The sequence below is a fragment of the Candoia aspera genome, chromosome 3, assembly GCF_035149785.1.
Source record: "Candoia aspera isolate rCanAsp1 chromosome 3, rCanAsp1.hap2, whole genome shotgun sequence".
NCBI classification, from domain to species: Eukaryota; Metazoa; Chordata; class Lepidosauria; order Squamata; family Boidae; genus Candoia; species Candoia aspera.
In genome coordinates, this window is record NC_086155.1 from 33,681,800 (window position 1) to 33,705,324 (window position 23,525).

Below are 23,525 nucleotides of genomic sequence, written 5' to 3' on the forward strand. Positions count from 1 at the left end.
TTCAAAATCTTGCAAGATGATGCTGTCAAGGTAATGTATGCTATATGCCAGCAAATTTGGAAAACACAAGAATGGCCACCAGACTGGAAAAAATCAACTTATATCCCCATACCAAAAAAGGGAAACGCTAAAGAATGTTCAAACTATCGAACAGTGGCACTCATTTCACATGCCAGTAAGGTAATGCTCAAGATCCTGCAAGGTAGACTTCAGCAATTCATGGAGCAAGAATTGCCAGATGCACAAGCTGGGTTTAGAAAAGTCAGAGGAACTAGGGACCAAATTGCCAATATCCACTGGATAATGGAAAAAGCCAGGGAGTTTCAGAAAAACATCTATTTCTGTTTTATTGACTATTCTAAAGCCTTTGACTGTGTGGACCATAACAAATTGTGGCAAGTTCTTAGTGGTATGGGGATACCAAGTCATCTTGTATGCCTCCTGAAGAATCTGTATAACGACCAAGTAGCAACAGTAAGAACAGACCACGGAACAACGGACTGGTTTAAGATTGGGAAAGGAGTAGGGCAGGGCTGTATCCTCTCACCCTACCTATTCAACGTGTATGCAGAACACATCATGCGACATGCTGGGCTTGAGGAATCCAAGGCTGGAGTTAAAATCTCTGGAAGAAACATTAACAATCTCAGATATGCAGATGATACCACTTTGATGGCTGAAAGCGAAGAGGAACTGAGGAGCCTTATGATCAAGGTGAAAGAAGAAAGTGCAAAAGCTGACTTGCAGCTAAACCTCAAAAACCCAGCTTGATTGATAACTGGCAAATAGAGGGAGAAAATGTAGAAACAGTGAAAGACTTTGTATTTCTAGGTGCGAAGATTACTGCAGATGCTGACTGCAGTCAGGAAATCAGAAGACGCTTAATCTTTGGGAGAAGAGCAATGACAAATCTCGATAAAATAGTTAAGAGCAGAGACATCACACTGACAACAAAGGTCTGCATAGTTAAAGCAATGGTGTTCCCCGTAGTAACATATGGCTGTGAGAGCTGGACCATAAGGAAGGCTGAGAGAAGGAAGATTGATGCTTTTGAACTGTGGTGTTGGAGGAAAATTCTGAGAGTGCCTTGGACTGCAAGAAGATCAAACCAGTCCATCCTCCAGGAAATAAAGCCAGACTGCTCACTTGAGGGAATGTCATGTTCGCCGTTTCAATGTCTTTGATACATCGTAACGTTTCGCATGTCATTAGCTGGATGCGTGTTTCATCTTTCACGGGAGGATGGGAGGATTTATCTCTTGGCTCTGCTTTTGGAATGTGTTTGGGTTATCTGTTCTGTTCAAGGTTACTTTCCCAGGCTAGCACTTCTGACGATTGCCAGCACCTGGGACGGGCGGGGCTGTTGGCAGGGAGGCGGGGTACGTTTGCACCGAGGGTTTTAAGTTTGTATTTGGCGCGCTTTTGCTCATTCTCAGCTTTCTTTGTATTTGTCCTAAGTTCCCTAATAAATCAGATTTCATTTAGCAACCTCTTGTGAGTCTGAGTATTTAGGCAGGGCAATCATTACATAAAGCTGAGAATCTAAAGATCCCAACTCCGCTGGCCCCTTTCCAGGAGAGGGCAAGTTGTCTAACCCTGTGAGGGAGAGCGCCAGCGATGACCGAACCCGATATCGTACTGATGGAAAGTGGGGAGTTGAGTGAAGGGGAGCCGGACTCGACCGTGATGCGCCCCGACCGACCTCCCCAAATGGGGGAGCTATCAGCTATACTGGAAGAGGCGAGCTCTGGGTCGGAGGGCGAAGCCGGGGGCATGAAAACCGCACCGGAAACCACCGTAACCACCCCGGGTGAGCTGGTCACCTGGGATGAAACCCAAGGGGATGTCTCAGTCGCGGGGGGTCCGTCCTGGAGGCAGAGGTACCCACTGTCCCCTACAGTGATCCAGGTGCAGCCGAAGGAGGGCTCTCCCACTCCGGACCGTATCAGGGTGTTGGAGTCGAAAATGGACTCGTTAGAAATGATCCTGAAACTGATGAGTCTGGACCTGAGTTCGTTGAAAGAAACCCGGGAAGGGTCAAGCCAACGGCATTCGACCCCTTCGTCCCATGGGCAGTCTCCGGAGCAGAGACGGACGGCATGCCCGCGGGAAGTGGAACAGGCTGTTCGGGTGGAAGTAGCTTCGCCGCCCGTACGGCCGCCCCCAGCCCCCGAGCCATGGCCGGCCAGGGAAGTGCAACCCACCGAGGCCCCAGTGGCGGGGCGCAGCCCGTCGGCGGGCGGGATGAGAGACTTCCCTGTCAAGTTTGATGGGGATCCGACAAAACTCTCATTTTTCCTGACAAATGCTAAAGCATACATGGAGGAATGGGGGTCGCTTTTTCGATCGGAAAAAGCTAAGATCATCACCATTGCCACCAAACTGAAAGGGAGGGCGGCAGACTGGTATGTCCAGATGTGCCAGTCGGAAGCGCCCGAGCTGGAGAAATTCAACGAGTTCCTGTGGGCTTTGAGGCAGCACTTCGAGGATCCCCTGGCAAAAGAGAGGGCGAAGCGGGCTTTGAAGGAACTCAAGCAGGGATCGAGATCCGTGGCTGATTACGCGCTGGAGTTTAAGGCGCTGTCCGGAAAGGTGGATGACTGGTCCCAAGCCACCATCATCGAGTTATTCAAGGATGGCCTGAACACAGAAGTGCTGCGCTGGTCCTTGGGGAGAGACGACCCGTATACTTTGTACGAGTGGATCCAGCTCGCGGGAAGGGCTGAGCATGCCCATGAGGTGTTCGCCCATCGGAGAACTGCGAAATCGGGGCGAGAGCTGAAACCCAGTCGCCCGCCGAGCACTGGGGGACGACCCGGACGAAGAGCCTGGGAAGAGGAGCGAGAAAAGCGGTATGCGAAAGGCCAGTGTCTGCGATGCGGTAAGGAGGGGCATCGAGTGGCGGCATGCCCAAAGGCAAAGGGGGAAGAACGGCCGGGGAAGCCGCCGGCGAAGTCCCCTTCCCTGCCGAGGAAACAGAAAGCTGCGGTGGCCGAAAGTGAGGGAGACAGTGTGCCGTTCTACGAAGACGAGGGGGAGCCCGAATTACTGCAGCCGGCAGGAAACGGCAGCCACCTGCTTTAAAGGGCGCCGCAGGGCAGGTGGTGGAAGAAGGGCGCGAGCCTACCTCGCTTGCTCAAACCGACTATTTGTTCTGACCGCTGGCATGATCAACCTCCACCTCCAACCCCCATCATGATTGACGGTCAACAACACTTTGAAGTTAAAGAAATTTTAGATTCTAGACGCCTTCGCAATACTCTGCAGTATTTAGTTCGTTGGAAGCATTTCCCTCATCCAGAATGGGTCGCTGCCTCTGATGTGGCTTCTCCTGTCCTTGTTGCCCGTTTCCATTCTGCTTATCCCGCTAAGCCAGGTCCCTAAGTTTGTTTTTGGGGAGGCGGTATGTCATGTTCGCCGTTTCAATGTCTTTGATACATCGTAACGTTTCGCATGTCATTAGCTGGATGCGTGTTTCATCTTTCAGGGGAGGATGGGAGGATTTATCTCTTGGTTCTGCTTTTGGAATGTGTTTGGGTTATCTGTTCTGTTCAAGGTTACTTTCCCAGGCTAGCACTTCTGACGATTGCCAGCACCTGGGACGGGCGGGGCTGTTGGCAGGGAGGCAGGGTACGTTTGCACCGAGGGTTTTAAGTTTGTATTTGGCGCGCTTTTGCTCATTCTCAGCTTTCTTTGTATTTGTCCTAAGTTCCCTAATAAATCAGATTTCATTTAGCAACCTCTTGTGAGTCTGAGTATTTGGGCTGGGCAATCATTACAGGGAGTGATATTAAAGGCAAAACTGAAATACTTTGGCCACATAATGAGAAGACAGGACACCCTGGAGAAGATGCTGATGCTAGGGAGGGTGGAGGGCAAAAGGCAGAGGGGCCGACCAAGGGCAAGGTGGATGGATGATATTCTAGAGGTGATGGACTCGTCCCTGGGGGAGCTGGGGGTATTGACGACCGACAGGAAGCTCTGGCATGGGCTGGTCCATGAAGTCATGAAGTCGGAAGCGACTAAATGAATAAACAACAATGGTTGAATATGGAAATAAAATGAGAGACTTACAGCTATCTTATTTGAAATTTCCAAAAGAAAAACAAAAACCCAACCATGCCTCAGTGAGCAGCATGTATCTGTAACAGTACCTATCGATTCATACTAAGACAGTCTCACTCGCTTGTCAGTGTCCCACAATTCTTACTCTGTTGCCATAACAAAGTCAAGTCACCTTTGAGTCAAGTGACTGCAAGTGACTTCCATGGATACACCCATACAGTTTTCTTGCACATTATAGAAGTGGTTCCCCATTGTTTTCTTCTGGTCCTTTTTACATTTCTCAGTCTAGCCAGATGATGCTACCTACTGAAGAAGAGTTGCCCTATTTATTCATTTTAAAAGCCTTTGAAAAAGCATATCTACCAACACCTCAGGATTAAAAACAGAGATGTGTTTTATTCAACATGCCACACATAGCAGAAACATTATTTATTTATGGTTAATACAGTGACACATTAAGGTGATGTATGAACACAGCCAAATGACTTCATACATCTGCTGAATTGCTAGTGTACAACATTGTTCCATTACCTAAAATATAAGCAACTATATTTACCATTGCTGTTTTCTTTCCATAAAAGTCCAATAGAAATTTTTGCAACATCTCCACAATGGCTTTGTAACACTAAAGTATAAAAGTACACTCTTACTAAGTGAAGTGCACTTAATGATTATCTGTCAGAGACAGCAACTTCAGTTCCAAGTGTTTAGATAGAGAAAATAAGGCTGCAAGGAGGCAGCCAAAAGAACCTTCTTTTTATTTCAAAAGTAGCTCTGCATTTCTTTGCAACAAAAGGTAAAAGAGAGTGAAGATGGGAGAGCCAGTTTGGAGTAGTGGTTGAGGTGCTGACCTAGAAAGCAGGAGACTGAGTTCTGGGCCTCCCTTAGGCATGAAGCCGGCTGGGTGACTTTGGGCCAGTCACTCTCTCTCAGAACAACCCACTTCACAGGGTGGTGGTTGTGGGGGAAATAGGAGGAGGAAGGAGTATAATAATAACGTTTAAAATTTTGTTCTATGTTACAGATACTAGAATAACTAAAACTGCAATGATGGCATAGGAGAAAATGAATAAAATGGAAAGCTAACTCATATGCAAGGTAGAAACAAAGTAGAAATTCTGCAGTGAAAGGAAGTGATGCACACAACCTAGGGAAGAGGAAGGAGAGTATAAAACGGAAATACTATTAAATGCTTAGCTGATGTCTTTCACAAATTATATTTGAGTATTTTTTTCAGCAATACTCAAACAGAGAGCTCAAAAAGAGCAGTGCTAATATACCAGTTTTTATTTCAAATTTGATAATCTATCAAATCAACACTTGTTTAGATTTAGGAATGCAGAACCACTGAAGTGGTATATAAACATAAACTCCTAGTTCAATATAGCTCAGCGTTTCTCAGCCTTGGGAACTTGAAGACGCGTGGACAACCATGCTGGCGGGGGAATTCTGGGAGTTGAAGTCCACACATCTTCAAGTTGCCAAGGTTGAGAAACACTGATACAGCTTCAGGGAATAGGGCATCTTGTCACTCCTGACAGTCATTTACAATTTCAGCAGTCCTTGACAGCCACCTAAATTTACAACTTTTTTAACAGGCTTCTCATCATTAACTCAATACATGGGAAATGTAATGGACCAAACAAATCCATTTTTCTGTGTGCCTAAACCTAACAAAATGATTCTTTTGTGTCCAGTGCTTCCAAATGTAAAATTCAAGATGCTATCCATCAGAAAGCTCTGGGCAGCTACTTCATTTTCTCCTGCTCAGTAGATTTTCACTAGAAAGAAATCTAAAAGAAATGGGGAGAAAACATGGGAGGGCTGAAAATGGAGAATGTTTGGGATGGATCCACAAAGATTCCACATACAATAAAAGTTTCATCTGGATATTCATCTAGGTAGAAGATTGGCCATGTAAAAGCATCTAATTTTGTTAACAGTCAAGTTTTCTGAGATCTCAATAGTCCAATGAAGTAGTGAACTGTATAATTTGCAGGACATTTTAAATTGCAATATTACATATCAATCAAGAAATCTAAAGCATCTTGACTGATCTATCCTTTTCCCTTGCAAAATGTCTATACCAAATAAGGGTCTGTTTATTAAAGATCAAGGCAGAGATCAAAGAGCCTGTATATCAATGATCAAAGCACACAACAGAATTTTTGAAGAAAAGGACATACACCCCTTTACATTATTAATTAAGAACTCTCAAAGGACTTGCTCTGGAAAGTTATTTAGGGTGGAATGTTGTTTGTGTATTTGACATACAGATTCAGATGCCCCTTTACAGGTAGTCCTTGGTAAACGACAGTAACCGGGACTGGAATTTCCATTGTTAAGTGATGCGGTTGTAAAGTGTGATGTCACGTGACCGCATCGCTTAGCGACAGCAATCCTGGCATTTCCCATTGCCATTGTTAAGCGAGGATGGCAGGTCGTTAAGCAAGTCCCAGGTGGCTTGCAAGCAGGCTGGCTGGCAGATAAGGCACGACATATGGCACAAGTGGGTGGGGCTGGCTGTTGCCAGATAGGCAAGGGTGTGCAAGTGGTCAGTAAGGCGCAGCACGAGTGTGGTGGGGCCAGGGGTGGCTGCTTCCAGGCAGTGGAGGGTGTGCAAGTGGCCCGTGAGGTGAGCCACAAGTGTGGCAGGGCCAGGGCTGGCCGCTGCTGGGCAGAAGAGGGTACAAGTGACTTACTGGAGCGACTTGCAACCTTCCCTGCTGTCTTCCCTACTGACCTTGCTTGTGGGAAGCCAGCAGGGAAGGTCACAAATGGTGATCATGTGACTGTGGGATGCTGCAACCATTGTAAGTGCAAGCTGGTTGCCAAGTGCCCAGATTGCAATCACATGACCACAAAGGTGCTGTGATGGCTGGAACTTTGAGGACTGGTTGTAAGTCTCTTTTTTCAGCACCGTTGTAACTTCAAACGGTTGCTGAATGGTCAGTAAGCAAGGATTACTTGGGATCAGCAAACTTTTTCAGTAAAGGCCCAGATCTTGCCCCTCCTCTGCCTCTGCTGATAGGCCACAACCATCCACGATGCTCCTCCTCACTCATCTGTTCCGCCCTGCCCCTTGCTCCGGGAGCTTGGCTGAGGATCAGGCCTGCAATCTACCTCCCACCTGTCTGTCCATTCTTAGCTTGAAGGCTATATGAAAATAGGTGATGGGCAAGATTTGGCCCGCATGCCTAACCCAGACCTAACAGATTCCTCTAGGTCATAGAGGATGGCATACGGCAGTGAACTAATACATCGTAGGCTAGGTAACTATTTACTTCATTGCACAATTGTTCAAAATTCCCCTCATGGCTCTTTTCTTATTCTTAATACACTTTTTTCTTTATAGTAGTTGCACATGAAGAATTGCTTCAGTGTCTGACTCAAAGTGGTCAAGGCCAGGTATAAAATGCGAAAATGAGTGGTTTATCAGTAATTAACCAATAATGGATCAGGACAGTAGTAGAATTTAACTTTAGTAACTGTGTAGAGAAGGGACGCGGTGGCGCTGCGGGTTAAACCGCTGAGCTGCCGATCGGAAGGTCGGCGGTTCGAAACCGCGCGGCGGGGTGAGCTCCCGTTGCTCGTCCCAGCTCCTGCACACCAAGCAGTTCGAAAACATGCAAATGTGAGTAGATTAATTGGTACCGCTTCGGCGGGAAGGTAACGGCGTTCCGTGAGTCATGCCGGCCACATGACCACGGACGGGTCCTTAGGGACAACGCCGGCTCCAAGGCTTAGAAACGGAGATGAGCACCGCCCCCTAGAGTCGGACACGACTGGACTTTACGTCAAGGGAAACCTTTACCTTTACCTTTTAACTGTGTAGAGAGTAAGGAAGGTGACCTTTATGGAAATATGCAGAACTACTACCTGGACAAAGGGGGCTGAAATAATTTTTAATTCCAGGACGAGGCAACATTTGGAATTGGCTCAGGCAGACATCTCCCCAATTCACTGAAGTGCAAGGAGGAAAAGCTACAGCACAATCAGACCTGCCAGATTCTGTTATTATAGCTAATCTCAATAAAAGTGTTTTTAGCCTTCTTATGATTTCCTGGTCTGGTCTACCTAGTGGGGCTGATAGCAACTCTCCAAATAACTGAAACAAACAACTTCCTACTATTTATACCAGATTTCCCAGATGGAATCATTAAACTGCTGAGAAGTCTGTGTGCGCCAGTACTGCATATCTCTAGAATACTGACACAAGCATGGTATTGTCCTTGTGTATGCATTATATATACATACATACATACATACATACATACATACATATTGTCTCATCCATGTATGGTTTGTTCCAGTGGCCCACATTGTCAGATTGTCCTGGTTCCCCAACATCTGACGCGGACCTTGTTAATCCGGGTGACGTCCGAGCTGGCATGACTTTCTTAGTTTGTGTCACTCTCAAATTTTTGAGGTAGGCAGGTGAAGTGTAGGGGGTCTTTGCCCAAGGACCCCTACTGGTAAGGTAGGTATAGCCGGGATTTGAACCCCAGTCTCCTGCTCCATAGGCGGCGTTCTTACCACTATGCTATCCAGCTGCTCGTATTGGAATGTCATTTGGACTGGAGAAGCGTGGCTGGATGGTAGTAAAGAGAGGGAAGGTAGTTAAGACTGATGGGGCCACATAGCAGACATACAGGCCACATAGCAGACATACAGACCAGCTACAAGTACCTTGGTATCCCACAGACACATGGGAACCATGATGAGGAAGCAAGGAAAACAGCAACAAGTTAGTACCATCAAAGGATAAGACAGGTCCTAAAGAGCTGGTTCAATGGGAAGAACAAGATCCATACCATCAACATGTATGCCCTGCCAGTCATCAGATACCCTGCTGGTATAGCGAGCTGGCCAAAGGAAGACATCAAGGCTGCCAATGTGAAGACCCGGAAGCTCCTCACAATGTACGGAGGCTTCCACCTTAAGTCCAACGCTCAGAGACTGTATACCAGGTGGAAAGAGGGAGGGTGGGGTCTGGTGAGTGTTCAAGCCACTGTCCTGGATGAGACCCAGAGCATCCAGGAGTACATCAGTAGATGGCACCTAAAGATGAGCTGTTGAGAGAATGCCTGAGGCAGCAGCAGTCATGGAAGGAAGATCAAACAGAGAAAGTGCCATGGCAAGACAAGACCCTGCATGGGATGTACCATCAACAGATAGCTGAGGTGGCTGACCTTGGGAAATCCTACCAGTGGCTGGAAAGGGCTGGATTAAAAGACAGCACTGAGGCAGTGATAACAACAAAAGAACAGGCACTAAGCACCAGATCCATAGAAGCAGGGGTCTGCCACACGAGACAGGCCCTGAGGTGCAGACTGTGCAGAGAGGCCTCAGAGGCAGTCCAACACATAGTGGCAGGGTGTAAGATGCAGGCAGGAACAGCATACACGGAATGGCACAACCAAGTAGTTGGCATTGTCTACAGGAACAGCTGCACAGTGTATGGGCTAGACCCTCCCAAGTCCAGATGGGAGATTCCACAGAAGGTTGTGGAGAATGACAGGGCTAAGATCCTGTGGGACTTCTAGATCCAGACAGACAGACTGGTACTGGCCAATCAACTGGACATCACTGTAATAGACAAGGACCAGAAGACAGCGGTGGTCATAGATATAGCAGTGCCAAGTAACAGCAACATCAGGAAGGAGTATGAGAAGCTGGAGAAGTACCAGGGCCTGAAGGAGGAACTAGAAAGGAAAGTGAAGGCCAAAGTGGTCCCAGTGGTGGTAGGAGCACTCGGGGCTGTGACCCCCAAACTGGAAGAGTGGCTCCAACAGATCCCAGGAACAACAACAGAGTTCTTTGTCCAGAACAGTGCAGTGCTAGGAACAGCCAAGATACTGTGCAGAACCCTCAAACTCCCAGGCCTCTGGCAGAGGACCGAGGTTGAGGCAGACACATACCACCAATATGGGTGAGAAGGGATTTTTTTTAATGTATGCATTATATATATATATGTATTTGTGTGTGTGTCCGTCTGTCCGTCCATCCATTATGGCAGTTGTATGGGGTCTTAAAAGGGATGCGGTGGCACTGCGGGTTAAACCGCTGAGCTGCTGAGCTTGCCGATCGGAAGGTCGGCGGTTCGAATCTGCGTGACGGGGTGAGCTCCAGTTGCTAGTCCCAGCTGTCATGAGTAAGGATGGTGAGCAGGGGGCTCCCATCCAGACTGTAAAGCGCATGCGTAGCACTGAGGAATTAGGTAGCCATTCCAAGAGACACAGATCGGGCCCACCTTAACCTTTGGGGTTTATATGTCTGGGTTTTTCCCACGCTTCTTCAGTTTGTTAGGATTTTCCTGTTATGTAGCAGCAATAAAACACTAGAGACCTGTTCCTTGTCTCAGCATGGTTCCTGGCTGTTAGGACACCAGCTCCTGCCAACCTAGCAGTTCAAAAACATGCAAATGTGAGTAGATTAATAGGTACCGCTTCGGCAGGCAGGTAACGGCGTTCCGTGTAGTCATGCTGGCCACATGACCACGGAAGTGTCTACGGACAAACACCGGCTCTTCGGCTTTGAAACAGAGATGAGCACCGCCCCCTAGAGTCGGACACGACTGGACTTAATGTCAAGGGAAACCTTTATCTTTACCTTTTATGGAGTCTTAAGCATTTGAAAGCCACTATTAGTAATGGGAAGAAAGAATAACCTTGAGGAACAGGAGGAAAAGCTGCAACCAACACAATGGTCAGATAAAAGAAATCTGAGTTTGGGGCAGAAATGTAATTTGAGAAAGCATCTCAGATATGACCCTCACTAGTTCTTATGAAGATTAAGCAGAGGGGGGGAGCACATTCAGACTTACAAGATTCTGTTACTATAACCTTATAATAAAAGTAGTTATTAGCTTGTGTGTCTTTAAGTTTCCAAGTCTGGTCTACCTTGGAAGGCTGACAAGTTTGGACTAAGCCACTGATGAGTTTTATGAAGGAGGTATCATATGCTATCTTAGACTTAGGTTATGCTATCTTATTTATTAAATGTATAGACCACCCAGAGTTGTGAATTGGATAATATATAAATTTAATTAATAATAATAATAATAAGATTTCTATACTTTCTTCTTCTATAACAGAGCAAGGCAACCTTATCATACAAAACTAAACATGCAGAAAGGAAAACATGTAAAATGAATCTAGAAGTACAAATATGTTTCTTAAAAATTAAGAAACCGAGAGACTTATGAAAATCATTTTAAAATCCCAGAAACAATCACGAATCTATTTTGTTCTAGCACTCTCAGCACAGCTGAACACTTTAAGTCCAATTATTTTTCACCAGTGCTGTGTAACAGCCTCAGAGGGTGGCTGACTTCATACTGTGGTATTACATAAATGAATCATATACTAGGGATTTAAAAGATCTGTATTTCCAACATAATCAGCATAATTAGAGAACATTTCACACTGAAGCATTGTTAAAAAAATTAACTGTATTTATAGCACAGCATTTCTGGGAAGACAGCACTACAGGGCACTGCTTCTCAGATCAGATTTGATGGGGGAGGTTGATATCATTCTTTCAGGCCCAGAGTGGACAATGTTTTCCTTGATCACCACACTACGCACAATGGGCAAGTGGGATTATGCCTTCTTGGCTCATCTACCACCAAGGGGTTTTTTTTCCTTTGTGACTTCTGAATCATGAATATTTCTACAGGTTGCATATGCCTAATATCCAAATTATATAAATCTAATTTTTAATCCTCGCCCTCTTTAAATCTAGGAATTCATCACTCTGTTTCAATTGCATGTGTTGTATTTTAGTAATATATTACCTGTTTCAATATTACACTCAGGACTACTGCATGTTCCAGGAAATAGATTACCAGATGATGATGCACAAAATGGGAAATGATAGGCACAGCAAAAAAGAAAATCTCTACTTCCACCTCCCAAACAAAAGGTAACTAATGATTCAGAAGTGGGGTGGGGGGACACACCCTAATCCTACTCTACAGGGAAAAACCCAACAGAGTGAGAAGCAAGTAAGTATTAAAGGTAGACAGTATTCATGAAGAGAACACATTTTAAACCAATGAGTGACTTTTCTGAAAACACCTAAGATACTACAGGCCAAAACATATATGACACTAAATTTGAAGCATGTAATGTTCTTTTTAAAAAATAACAGTAGCTATTCCTTGTCTATTCCAATTAAAATTGGGGTTCTTGACTCTTCTTACTAAATAAATAATAAACCCTGATATACTTTCAAGTAATGAATTTAGTATCACGTATATTTTGACCTCTCAAATTTTAAAAAATTAAAACATCTCATGTGTTAAGTGTTGAATGATTACAAGTAATATATTTCAATGAGTAATATTATTTTACCCACTATCCTAAATAAAGAATTGTTCTGAATTCTCACAAACAGATCAGAGACTGGTCATTTAATAATATTACATCTTATGTTTGACAGTTTATATCACTTTGGATTTACATGTTCACTTCACTCTTGTTGCTAGGGCATAAACCTATGTTTCTGTACATTTGAACAATCTATGTATATAGGACTTCACCTGGAAGACTGGTGATTATTTATAATTATTTATTACATTTCTTTTCCACTGCAGTCAAATAAGACTCTTCATGTTTTATCCATTAGTATTTCCAACATTTGGATTAAGTTCACATTGGAAATCCCATTATAATAAGTGTGAAGACTTTTCCTCCCTTGTGAAAGTCTGAAACCTTATCAAGAATATCTTCTAAAATTCTTCTTCTACAATAGTATTATACTGTTAATACACACAGTGTCTTACCATCATGATTAGAATTTCCCAGTGTCCATGGCTCATCTGAGTCAAAATGAGTATCACCTCCTATTCCTGGTCCAGGAAAATAAGCATGGGCTAAAAATCCACCCTCCCCATCAAAAGGAGAGCTATCACCATGGAAACCAGAAGCAAAAAATATCATGATATCTGCCTCTTTTCTGTCACTTTTTATTTCATGGTAAGGAACTTCTTCAAAGGTAAGTGGAGTCACTCTCTGCCAAACATCAAATGCTTGTCGGATGGCTTTCCTTGTATCAAGTTCTCCAACTTTGGGGGTGTAGTTGTGTACACTGTGTGAAGGAGAAGAAGAGTTTATTTAAAGCTTTAAAAGGATTGATTTCTTACATGAGCAACTTTCATTCAGGTTTTGGATTAGCACAATTGCAACATTAAATTTTGAAACCTTTAATATCTTTTGAAAGTATTTCAGCTATGAATTAACAGTTGTTATAATGTTTCTTACCTGATAATTATATATTTTTAAGAATGTAGAAAACAACATGAAATATGGTACTGAATTTCTAAAACAAACCTGCTGTAAAAAGATAATAATCTGGCATATCAATAAGAAATTTCCCCAATCTAATGAGGAATTATCTATAGCAGGTTATCCTCAAACTTATGTCTTCCAGATGTGCCTAACTTCAATTCCCGAAAGTCTAAATCAGTATTTTTCAAATTTGGCAACTTTTAAGATGTGTGGACTGCAACTCCCATGCTGGCTGGGGAATTGGGGAAGTTGAAATCCACACATCTTTTGCCAAGTTTGAAAAAACACTGGTCTTCAACCAGTACGGCTGAAGGGTGCCTAAGGATTCAGGTCTAAAACTTCTAGAGGATACAAGGCTAGGCAACAAAATAATCACCGAATATCTCACTGAACCTCAGTGCTCAACCTTCCATATAGTTACTGCAGAATCTAAGAGTAACTGATTCAGGCCCTTAACTGGCCCATTCATATGGGGGGTGGGGAGGGAATAAATGGCATTTATAAAAGTAGTCAGAGAAAACTAGGAGTGTGTGTGCAAAATGTTTTGTATTCAAACCATTTCAAATTCATATTAAAGACAAAGTATTCTACTGGAAACATACATTGCAGAACTTTTTTGTCAACTTTCATCTAGTAGCTGTTCAGGTCTGATCTGTCCATACTTAACTGAAAGATACATCTGAGGTTCTGAGAATAATGGTGGAAACAGCAGAAGGACCGTTATATTAACTGTTATCCTTAGATAATCATATTCATACTGGAGTATCTATAATACCTCCTAGATAACCAAGTACATGCCATAGATCTTTTAGAATCCTGATGCTTTAATTGTACTTTAAGAATATTAATTCAGCAGTTATTCAGTCACTGCATCTCTGGCCATCAAGTCTTCCTCATAGATCTAAATACTTGTTTCACAGCACACCAAAGATATGGGGGTTGAAGGGTAATAAAATATTGCATATTGATTACATCCAAGGACACTCCAGGAAGGAATTGGCAGCTCTGCATGGAGTTGCCATACAGAGATCTTCAAAGGGATTTAACATCATAAGAACAGCTCTGCTTGATCAGAAACCTATAGAGGAGACTATAGGTTTCCATTTGGTTTCCACAATGGCTAACTACAACCCTACAGGAAGGCCACATGTCATACTTGACAATAATAATACCTTCCCATTCATGTTTTCCAGCAATGGTGAGTATGCATTGAGGGGCATACTGCATTTGACATACATACATACATACCCATCATGCTATAGTACTTCCTTTTGGGGTAAACAGTATATGTAGAATGCATAAAAGGATAAAGAAATATAGTAATAAGCCAAAGAAATTAAAGAAACCTGGTCTACCCCTTCTCTATCTTACTAAAAACTTTTTATAAAAAGTGTAACTCTCTTTGACGTTAGAATTCATAAACAGCTATTACCCTACATTTTCTTACATGGATTGTTACCTTATAGTGGGGAAGGGAGATGCACATCCCAATGACTATACTTTGAGTTATATCATTGGAATGTACATTCCCAGAAGGATCAGAGTAAATACAATTTAATGAATAAGAAAATTGCAGTGTGCTCATATGGCAAATATTCTTCCAAGAAAATTAAATGGACATTCACAATCAGGACAATGTCAAGATGATACAGAAAGGTGAACCCTCTAGCTATCTGCTGATTCACTGAAAATAACTGAAGAAAGGCAGAAAGCAAAGCAACACAGAGAGAGGAAACTTTGCCCAACTAAATGCTTTGTTTAAGAGAAGAGGAAATAGTTGTATCTAAATATCGTAATCATTGCAAGGAAATTGAGGATAACAATGGAATGGAAAGGACGAGAGATTTACGTAAGAATATCACAGAAATCAAGAGAAACTTTTATGCAAAAACAGGCACAATAGAAGACAAATAAGACAAAAAGAAAGAGATTGTGTAAATATAAAGAAAAATTGTATTTAAAAGATCCCTAAATCAAAAGTAAGTGTGACCACTGAACTAGAGCACGACAGTCTGGAAAATAAGTTAAATGGGCCCTAAAAACATCACTAGCAACAAAGCTGCAAGAGTTGATGAAATACTAGCAAAACTGTTTAAAATCGTACAAGATGATCCAGTTAAAGTACTTCATGGTTTGTAAGCGGATATGGAAAATACAACAGTAGCTAAGGAGCTGGAAATGATCGATTTATATTTCAATACTAATAAAGAACAATACTAAAGGAAGTTCAAACTATTTAACTATTATGGTATGCTTCTCTCCCTTGCCAGTACGACAATGATCAAGATTTTGCAACTGAAATTTCAACAATATATAGAACAAGAGCTGCCAGATGTATAAGCTGAATTCAGAAGAGGCAGGAGCATCCAAGACCACATTGCTAACATTTGATGAAAAAATGGAAAAGGAAAGAGGGTTCTAAAAAGATGTCTATTTTTGCTTTATTTATTATATGAAGGGGATAATTGTAAACAGCCCTAAAACATATGGATGTACCAGGCCATCCCACTGATCTATTGAATAATTTCACAATTGGGAAGGAATATGCTATAGTTGTATAGTGTCACCTTATTTAATTAAATTATATGCACAGTACATGGTGGACTAGAAGAAATGGAATTTAGCATTAAGATTGCAAATTGAAATAACACCTCGGATATACTGATGATACCACTTTGCTAGTGGACATGATGAAGGCTTAAGGAATATCTTGTTGAAGGTGAAAGAAGAGAGTGCAAAAGCTACTCTGCTGCTTAATATTTTTTTTTAAAAAACCAAGTTATCAATGCCAATTCAATGCAAGTAGGAAAAGGAGGAGGAAAAGGACTAGCAGTAGTTGAAACAGTAACAGACTTCCTCTTCCTAGGCTCAAAAATTCACAAACGAGACATCTGCTACTTGGGAGAAGGCTACAATAAGCCTAGGCAAAACACTTAAATGCAAAAGCAATGCAATGACAACAAAAGTATATATTATCAAAGCTATGGTTTTCTCAGTTATAACATATGGCTGTGAAAGCTGGATTGTCAGAAAATCAAAAAGATTCCTTCGAATTATGATGCTAGAGAATATCCTGGACCTCAAGAACAACAAAAGGTTCAGTGAAAGCTAATGTAACACCAGATCACTCACTGGCAGCATTAACTATGAAGCTAAAGCTTAAATATTTTGGACACTTAATGTGAAAGCTGGAGAAACCCCTGATACTTGAAAGATGAAGGCAATCAGAAAAGAGGCTGACAGAAAACAAAGTGGCTAGATACTATCGCTGATAATACAAGAAGAAGCTTACAAGAACTCAAAGAAGCAATTAGTAACAAATAAACTTGGTGAAATTATGTCCATTGGGTTATGAACTGAACAACAGCATTCTGCACTGTTTTTCCAAACACTTTTTAAAACTGCTCAAACTGGCAACTCTAACTATGCAGAAAGAAATGCTTCATTTTGTCTGTCCTGAATATTCAACCACTTTAATTGCGCAGTCCTGGGTTTGAATACTAGTGGGGTTCTCGGCCTTCACTCCTGGGCTTGAGAACAAATAATTGATCTCCCAACCCTTCACCCTTAGTTCAACTTCTTGGCTTCACTTAGCAAAAGACTCATGGATGTTGCTTGACTTGATCGGAATCCTTATTGCAGACAAGAGTGAAGCCACACTCACAATAGTTGATTGCGCACTGCGGTGCAAAGATGTTTGGGACTTATATATATTCTCAAGGGTTTAACTCAAGACTTTTTTTTTCTCTTGTCCTTCTGAATGAATGGACTTGATGTGGTTCTGACGGCTCTTGAAGGCAGGTGGTTATCGTATGTTTACGTAATGGCTGTCTCTAGCCTGAGAATGACTGGTTCCCATGTTGCCAGACTCAGCTCTTGGGAGGGGCGGCTTCTCCTTAGCCACTTATTCTATATCATGCTTAATATGATATGCCTTTATCTTGGTCTCACATAAATTGTCCTATTTTTCTAAAGCGTAAACTCCAAATACTGTAGCTTGTTCTCATTGGAGAGCTGCTTCAGGCCTTTGATAACCTGTATTTTTTTTTCCTCGTTGTTTTCCAGGTTCAGTAGAAAGCTTCATACGCTCAGAAGATCACTCACTCATAGCACTAATGGGATTGGTTAATCTCATTTAAACCTAATGTAACACTGAAAACATTTTTCTATCTAGTTTGATATTATATATTTTGGGACATACATAGCCATTTATTAACACTCATCATTTAGATCAGTGTTCCTCAACCTCAGCAATTTTAAGATGCATGGACTTCAACTCCCAGAATTCCCCAGCCAGCATGCTGAGAAGTTGCTGAGGTTGCTGAGGTTGAGAAACCCTGATTTAGAGACAGACATGTAGCATTCTCCCTGAAGGGGACTTGGTGATCACTTCTATTTTGCAAGTCTGGAATAAATTAAGAGAAAACTTTCTACATTTAGAAAGAGTAACATATCAGACACTAAATCAAAGATAGCAAAAATAAAAGATTAAAGGGCTTTAAAAAGAGGAAGAGTCACACTGTCTTTTGAACAAAATCAGTTGATCAAATATGACCTTTCTTCAAGTTTTTACTAATTATGACAATAGCACATATCATGATGATACGGTGTATTACAAAAACAATACTTTTTTCAACAGTATATGACTGAATAATAACTGAATATTCATATAACTTACTCACTTTTATTTCCAATGTCTACAAGCTTTAAAAAATATTATATTAACTAAGCTATAAAGATCTCTGCCATTATTTTCCAAACAAATACATTCTACCTTTTATGCAACTTGCAAAATCTCACAAAGTGCACCAGACAAAATCATACATCTCACAATAGAGAGAATTCAGATGACATTATAGCTTTTAAACGTATTTCATCCATACTGAAAGCCGGTTTGTGAGGTAGCTTTACTTTTATTTGATTTAAAATATTTCACAGCTGCTTTTCAAGACTAGTATTCTCAAAGCAACTTACAATAGAAATCACACAAATACAATACAATAAATATATAAATTCACAAATCTAGTAATTTAAATAAGCTAGTTAACCAAACGAACAAAAAAAAGAAGCTTTGACCAAAAGAGGCAAAAGGGTCAATACATGCAGTAAAACCTTTCCTTTAAAAAGAAGATAAAATAAAACCATTTTGAAGCTTTCTCTAGAACAAGAACAAATAGAACCAGCTAAAAGTTGCTCAGAAGAGAACCCTTAAAAGACTCTCTAATGCTATCAATCTTCAAATTGATCAAAAAGATCTTAAGAAACACAGACACATATATCAAGGGGATAGTCTTTCAAATACATTAGATCTTAACCATGTGGAATTTTAAAGATCAAAAGCTTCTCCTAATCTGTTAAATATAGCATACCGGGTGATCCATCCTCTTCACAAATAAGTAGTCAAATGATGGTCTGATTCAGGTGTCAAAGAACAGTTGTTTCCCTAAGTGTATTTCCATGTTTTATCCTTCACCCTTAGATCTCCATTTCTAATCTTAATAATTTCTTAATTTGAAACCTCTAATTTGACTTTTAACAAATCAAGGATCCTTGACCTTAATTCTTTTATAAGAGTGCACAAGAGATTTCAAACGTTGAGCCATTCTGAGTTCAAAATGCCATGTTTCAAGTTTTGTTCTGTTTTGAGCTTAAAGCACTATCAAAATGGTTGAAACAGCCCATTTCACATTTGCAAGACTTGTTTTGTGCTCAATACATGCATTTTTAAGCTCAAAAATTTAAATACGTTTTATTCAACACACTTTGATCAAGATCAGGAAAGGAAGAAAGGTGCAATTGTTCAGTGGCAACTGGGAACTTAGCTGAATAGTTGCCTGTCCCCAAATTATAACTGTATGAGAGAAGGCAGCAATTATATGCATTGAATTGATGTGGCCTGAATGAATGTACAATGCATAAATTCAGCCAACATAGTGCTTAAATGACATTTTAGCTCTCCCTTACAAAGCAAGCAAGCACCTTGACAAATTACTTCAAAATCCATGAAAAAACATAGCAAAAAAAGATAAATGAAATGAGATCCACATGAATATACTTCATATTCTTCCCTCTTTTTTCTTAAATGTTTAATATTTATTTAAGGTATTTACAGTATATACTGATTTTAATTACAATCCTAAAAAGACTCCAAGGGTCACGAATTTCTATGTATAAGAATATCTGAAACTTTCTTTTAAATGAAAGCTAACTTTAAAAAAACTAAAGCTTTTAAAAATGCACTAAAAGGCTGCTGTATTACTGAACCAAAGCTCTGCATCCATAAACAAGCTCACAGGGAGCCACAAGCTATAAAAACTTATAAGCAAAAATGTTAGTTTCCAGACGTATTGGGACTACACCTCCCAGAATTCCCAGTCAAGTTCCCCTTTGAGCAAGAAATATAAACTAATGCCAAGACAGGTGGCATTGCATAATATGTAAAGTATGAACTTCATTAAACTGTTTAAACTGTTGGATTATACCTGTAGGTAATATGTTTCTGCCGCCATTTTTGTCCAGTAAGCGCATATCGCTTAATCCTTCGTCTATGGCTTAGGTGGGGATGATCAGGAACACCACAGCGAGGTTTCTTCATCCACCTAGAAAGTAAAAAGATTCCTGATGAGTCAGGAAAATATGGTACAAAAATAGGGTTTTGAGCCATTTCAGCCTGTTTTGTTGGTGTCTCTAGCAGAGAATGCTTTATGAAAATAGAGAATGCTAACCGCTTGCCATTCAGTGTGGACATGCTTGCCTGCCCACCCACTGGTCAAGGTAAGGACTGAGACTAAAGTTCTGGCCAGTCTAGAGCAGTGTTTCTCAACCGTGGCAACTTCAAGATGTGTGGTCTTCAACTCCCAGAATTCTCCAACCAGCATGCTGGCTGGAGAATTATGGGAGTTGAAGTCCACACATCTTCAAGCTGCCAAGGTTGAGAAACACTGCTCTAGAGGATGTGTACCAAAAGAGATTTAAAAAGGCAATTTTGAAGTAGGCTGGAGAAATAAGTTTGAGCTTTGGAGCCAGTTAACAGGGCTGCGCAGCGCTTTGGATTCAAAGGGGAAAAAGTGTATAGAGCATATGGGATGCCCACCCAGCACCAATCAGCAACTCCTGAAAACAACTGTGTCTTTTCCTGGGTTGCAGCTGCAGTGCAATGCCAGCAAAAACTACATTTGGTTCAAAGAGTTGCCCTCAGAGGCTACATGTGTGTTCACACATGCTCCTAAACACCTTTTCCCCTTTGAATGTGAACAACCCTCCACAAACCTCTTAGCTAGGCAGTAATAGATTTGCTTTTAATTTGGAAACTGAAATGTTTTTAGAATTAACACCACAGAAATGAATGTAATTTGTCAGATCTGCTCAAACTTTTTATTAAAAAAAAGAAGAAGCAGACTAAAGGGCATCAGCTACGCTCAACATTTTCTCCCTTCAGAAGGAAAGTGAAAAACTCCATCTCTGGAACTTCAGTCATGTGTGGTAGTAGAGAGCTTTGTTTCACTGTATGTTATAGTTAAAACATATTATAACTTTGGTATACTTTCAGATGCTAACACTGAGCAACCAGTCCATTTTTCTCTCCATAATGGATTTTCAGAGGATGAAACTATGGGGGAAAACAAGAAGGTTGCAATGGAAGGCAATGTAATCTGGGTTCCCTATAAAATTTTGTTTGAGATAGTGTGATTGTACAGTAAAAGCATTATCTGATACATCCTTTGTGCTGAGAGCATCAGTGCACTTAGGAATCACAGAATTACTTCTGTACTATACAGTATATTGGAAGCTGGAAAGAAAAACAAAAAAGATACCTGTGGGTCCTGTGCAAACCAGATTCCATGCACATAGTTCTTCTGGGTACAGGTACTCCTCGCTTAATGGCCATTTGTTTAGGAACTGTTCGAAGTTACAATGGTGCTGAAAAAAGTGACTTATGACAGTCCTCACACTTACGATCATCACAGCGTCCCCATGGTCACATGATTGCGATTCGTGCGCTTGGCAAGTGTCACACATTTATGATGGTCGCAGAGTCGCACAGTCATATGATCACCATTTGTGACCTTCCCAGACAGCTTCCAACAAGCAAAGTCAATGGATGAAGCCAGCAGTAGGTTGCAAGTCACAGTCACATGATATCTTGCTTAATGACCACAAATGGGACTGCCGGAACTGCTGTCACTAAGCAGGGTGGTCATGTGATGTTTTGCTTAATGACGGCTTCTCTTAGCAATGAACTTGCCAGTCCCAATTAGGGTCATTAAGTGAGGACTACTTGTATACAGAATGACTATAGTATAAGATTGTAACACCTATAGATAGAATAACATTTTACAACCTCTAAATGGCCATCAAGATAGTGCCATTATATAGAGCATACCATTTCTGTTGTCATGCTACCTGATGAACTATGCAGTATCTGCTAAACCAGTTCAGTTAAATCAGTGCAAATCCCTGGATGAATTCTTTGGGGCGTCAACTTAATTACGTCATCCCATTCTGAGAATTCTGGGAGTTGAAGTCCACACATCTTAAAATTGCCAAGGTTGAGAAACACTGATCTAAGTGATAAAAGAGGCATGGTTGACAACCTGACCCAGGTTTCAGGCCATATTCACTCTTAGGGCATGTGCATATGCCAAGCAAATTTATCAGGCTCACATTTTAAAGTTTCATGCTGCTATAATTAATGGTTTGAGCAAGGACATTATTTTCAAGTATCTGCAAAAATCATTCTTACTCAATAGTGGTCTGATCCAACACTCCTGTTACAGGGATGCCATAAAACTGCTGCATAGTGGTGACTGCAGACTGCATAACTTTTCCTGAGAGCAGAGCAGACATTCTTGCATCAGACGGAAGCAGATAACCATAGGTTTTTAACCAACTCTGAAAAATAAGATAAAACAAACCCAGTTTTAAAACACAGCCCGATTTAACAAGTATATATAAAATATTGGCATATTTCATTTTTAGTTTAAATATGAATTCACAATGGTTGATATATTCACTTTTCTTGCTTTGTCTGAATTTTTGACAATAACAATAGGACAGCAAGAATAATTGCAAAAGGCACTGTTGTCCTACCAACTTTACAGGGGTGGTTAAATTACTGTGAGTGTGCAAATTCAGATACTTCATCCAAACACAATTCTCATTTCAGTTCCTATGCTTATTTTATGCATAAAAATATGACTATAGATTCACTTTCTCACACATTTTTCTAAATATGAAGCCCCCTAAGTGAGCATTTCACATAAGAGAACCACTGTGGTTTGGCTGAGAAATATCAGCACTAGGAAGCCATGCTAGATCAAAGCAAATGTATGATATGACCAAAGATGTGACAAAAATGGAAACGAAGGATTTAAATATGAATATTTAAGATTGTCTATGACTATACTCAAGAGCCAGTTCGATATAGTACAGTGTTTCTCAACCTTGGCAACTTTAAGACGTCTGGACTTCAACTCACAGAATTGCTGGCTGGGGAATTCTGGGAGTTGAAGTCCAGACAACTTAAAGTTGCTACGGTTGAGAAACACTGATAGAGTGGTTAAGGGCACTCAGCTAGAAACCAGGAGACTGTGAGTTCTAGTCCAGTCTTAGACACAAAGCCAGCTGGGTGACTATGGGCCAGTCACTTTCTCTCAGCCCTAGGAAGAAGGTAATGGCAAACCATTTCCAAAAAATGTTGCCAAGAAATGATTTTTTTTAAAGGGAGGCCTGCAGATGAGTGAGTTTCACTGAACCTTTCCCTGTCCTGCGCCATATCTCCCTACAGACTATCCCCAAAATGGCTATCTCAGAAAGCCCAGGTCTAGACAAGTGCCTGGAAAAATGAAGGTAGGATGATAATCTGTATAAGCAGATGAATGTAATTTTCCTCATTCATGTACTTCTATTCTCTTAAATTCAACCCATGTGCATTTTATATCACCCTCTCCTATAATATGAAGTCAGAGTCTGGTCAAGCGTGTAACTTTAATCATTCAAAAGATACTGGTAATAGTACAGAAGTGGCAACCACAATCCAGTGCTGCAAAGTGGAACATTCTTTTCAGGATTCCAGGGACAGAAGACAGCCCATTCCATTCCTCCCAATTTTCCATTTCTTCCCTATGCACCAGAAATGCCCATACATACCACGACCACTGATCATAC

At 41.4% G+C, this 23,525-nt stretch overlaps 1 protein-coding gene across 1 annotated transcript in view; it reads right to left on the minus strand.

The window, feature by feature from the left end:
- The window catches only part of MMP24 (matrix metallopeptidase 24), a 53,188-nt gene that overhangs the window by 15,741 nt on the left and 13,922 nt on the right, over nucleotides 1–23,525 (minus strand). Inside the window, exons 2-4 of the mRNA XM_063297318.1 lie at nucleotides 22,102–22,250; nucleotides 19,841–19,957; nucleotides 12,854–13,158 (exon numbers count right to left, since the gene is read on the minus strand). Coding sequence (XP_063153388.1) covers nucleotides 12,854–13,158; nucleotides 19,841–19,957; nucleotides 22,102–22,250 — 571 coding nt within the window. The remainder of the gene's footprint in view (nucleotides 1–12,853; nucleotides 13,159–19,840; nucleotides 19,958–22,101; nucleotides 22,251–23,525) is intronic.